General features: G+C 39.2%; 1 protein-coding gene across 1 annotated transcript; it reads right to left on the minus strand.

The window, feature by feature from the left end:
* Positions 1 to 6: 6 nt before the first annotated feature.
* On the minus strand, positions 7 to 1767 carry LOC112095239 (aminopeptidase M1-like). The gene is made up of 7 exons (XM_024176918.1): positions 1672 to 1767; positions 1347 to 1524; positions 1139 to 1253; positions 978 to 1045; positions 798 to 872; positions 467 to 544; positions 7 to 275 (listed from the first exon to the last, which is right to left on the minus strand). Exons 2-7 carry the CDS (start codon positions 1476 to 1478, stop codon positions 87 to 89), a joined length of 657 nt encoding a protein of 218 aa, XP_024032686.1. The 5' UTR covers positions 1479 to 1524; positions 1672 to 1767; the 3' UTR covers positions 7 to 86.
* Positions 1768 to 1777: the final 10 nt, after the last annotated feature.

Consider the following 1777-nt stretch of genomic DNA (forward strand, 5'->3'; position numbering starts at 1 on the left):
AAACATAAGCACTTGATTACAGGTCCATTCAAAGACCAGAAACTCATTCATTATTACTTATTTATGATTCCATATTATTTTCCGACCTAGAGATAGTTTCTATGTGCCAACTCCGTCACAGCGCCGGCGAGATCTCTCTCGCTCTGAACGCTCTGAACCCACTTTGCATTAATGTTCACTCGCTCAATGCTCTGCTTCAAGGTTCTAGCTATTGAGGGCTTAGTACGGCTCGCAAAGAACTCCTCTATATCCTTGACCTTCTCAAATGTAGCAAACTGTAGAAGACGATAACCGCAGAAGTAGAAAAGAAAAAATAGTTGACTAAGAATTCATCATCTACTGAATTTTAAAGAACTAAATCAGGTACTGAACCGATCAGAAAGTAAAGAACACAAGACTGGAGCAACAACAACTTGAGTGAGGAACAAACGTGAAATAAGACAGATTTAAGAGAAAAAGAGCAAACCGGTGAGACGATTGCGCTGACAAAGCGAGTAATCAAAAATCCAGAACCCCAGGTTTTTGAGATGTGCTCCCAGTTATCCTAGAGTCAGAAAGTTAAAAGCATGGGAATGAGCATCATTTGAGAGAAATTTTGAGGTTACAACAAAATGCAGAGAGAAGCATAATGAAATTTTCACTGACAAGAGCAGGACATGTGTAAGGCAATTTGTATTCACTGTAAGCCGCATATAAATTCTTATTAGTTCTCTTACTTTTATAATTTTCGGCCAACATCTTTAACACGCTCTTCTAATATATGGTAGTACTTTTACACCCAAAAGGTGATTATTTACCTTCAGCCACGTCCAAGCTACTTCACGTCCTTCTATGCCAACAGCAAGTCCAAAAACAGCATCTTGGCTACGGACCTTTGATGAAATCAAAGTAAACTCAATGCTTAGTGTTCAGATAAAGATATGTTCCCGTATGGAATCTTTTAGCCTCAGCAAACAGAAAGGTTGAATTTGTGTTACCTCAGAAGAAAGCAAAAAGTTCAGAACTTCCAAAATTATAGTGGGATCTGGACAAGATGCCAAGGAACCTACAAGACAGATTAAAAATAAATAAATAAACGTATGACGTGCTTCGAGATTACTATGTTCCACATCTCTTCAATAAATGAGCTCTTAATTACCTAAAATGCGTGTTTTCTCCTGGCTCAAATCACTCTCTCTATATACTCCCAGAAGAGATTCATTATCCGATCTATTTGATGCATTGGCTGTCAGCATTACAGCCACATATGCCGCCTGCAAACAAACCATGATCCACAACAAACCATGTTATTAGGGGTTTTAAGTAGCCAGGTACTAGTATTTAATCACTGCTGCACATTCCACAACCTTTCTTATATCGGGAGGAAGGAGAGGTGTATTTCTGTCATCTAAGAATGCATGAAAACGTCTACTTGCTTCAGTCAGTGTGGGTTCATGTCCGAATACAGCAAGGGCAGTCAAAACCTCTCCTCTCAACATGGCATCTAAATGGCTCTCGCCAGCTTTAGGCTGCCAACCAAGCTTCCTGAAATATGGTCAAACATGTTGAAGTAAAATAAAAACAAAAGGGAAGAAAGGAGAGAGAAGCTAACATTGTGGCAATTCGCCAAACTCTCCCTCCTGATCCATACTCGTTTAGGTATTGAAAGTATGTCAAGTATTAAGAACTTACTCTGCAGCGTTTTGGAAAAGGCCGATAAAAAATAGTTTAATGAGATCTAGCAGCTCAGGTACAGCATCAGCTGCAATCCTTACTAGTTTGTGACTTATCTGCAAAA

The sequence above is a fragment of the Morus notabilis genome, unplaced genomic scaffold (assembly GCF_000414095.1).
Source record: "Morus notabilis unplaced genomic scaffold, ASM41409v2 C11437911, whole genome shotgun sequence".
In the NCBI taxonomy this organism is placed as follows: Eukaryota; Viridiplantae; Streptophyta; class Magnoliopsida; order Rosales; family Moraceae; genus Morus; species Morus notabilis.

Coding starts and splice junctions, on each gene's coding strand:
- LOC112095239 (XM_024176918.1), bottom strand. CDS start 1,478: ATGTTGAGAGGAGAGGTTTTGACTGCCCTTGCTGTATTCGGACATGAA. Junction 873..977: donor ACTTTTTGCTTTCTTCTGAG/GTAACACAAATT, acceptor ATTTCATCAAAG/GTCCGTAGCCAAGATGCTGT. Junction 545..797: donor TAGCTTGGACGTGGCTGAAG/GTAAATAATCAC, acceptor TTCTGACTCTAG/GATAACTGGGAGCACATCTC.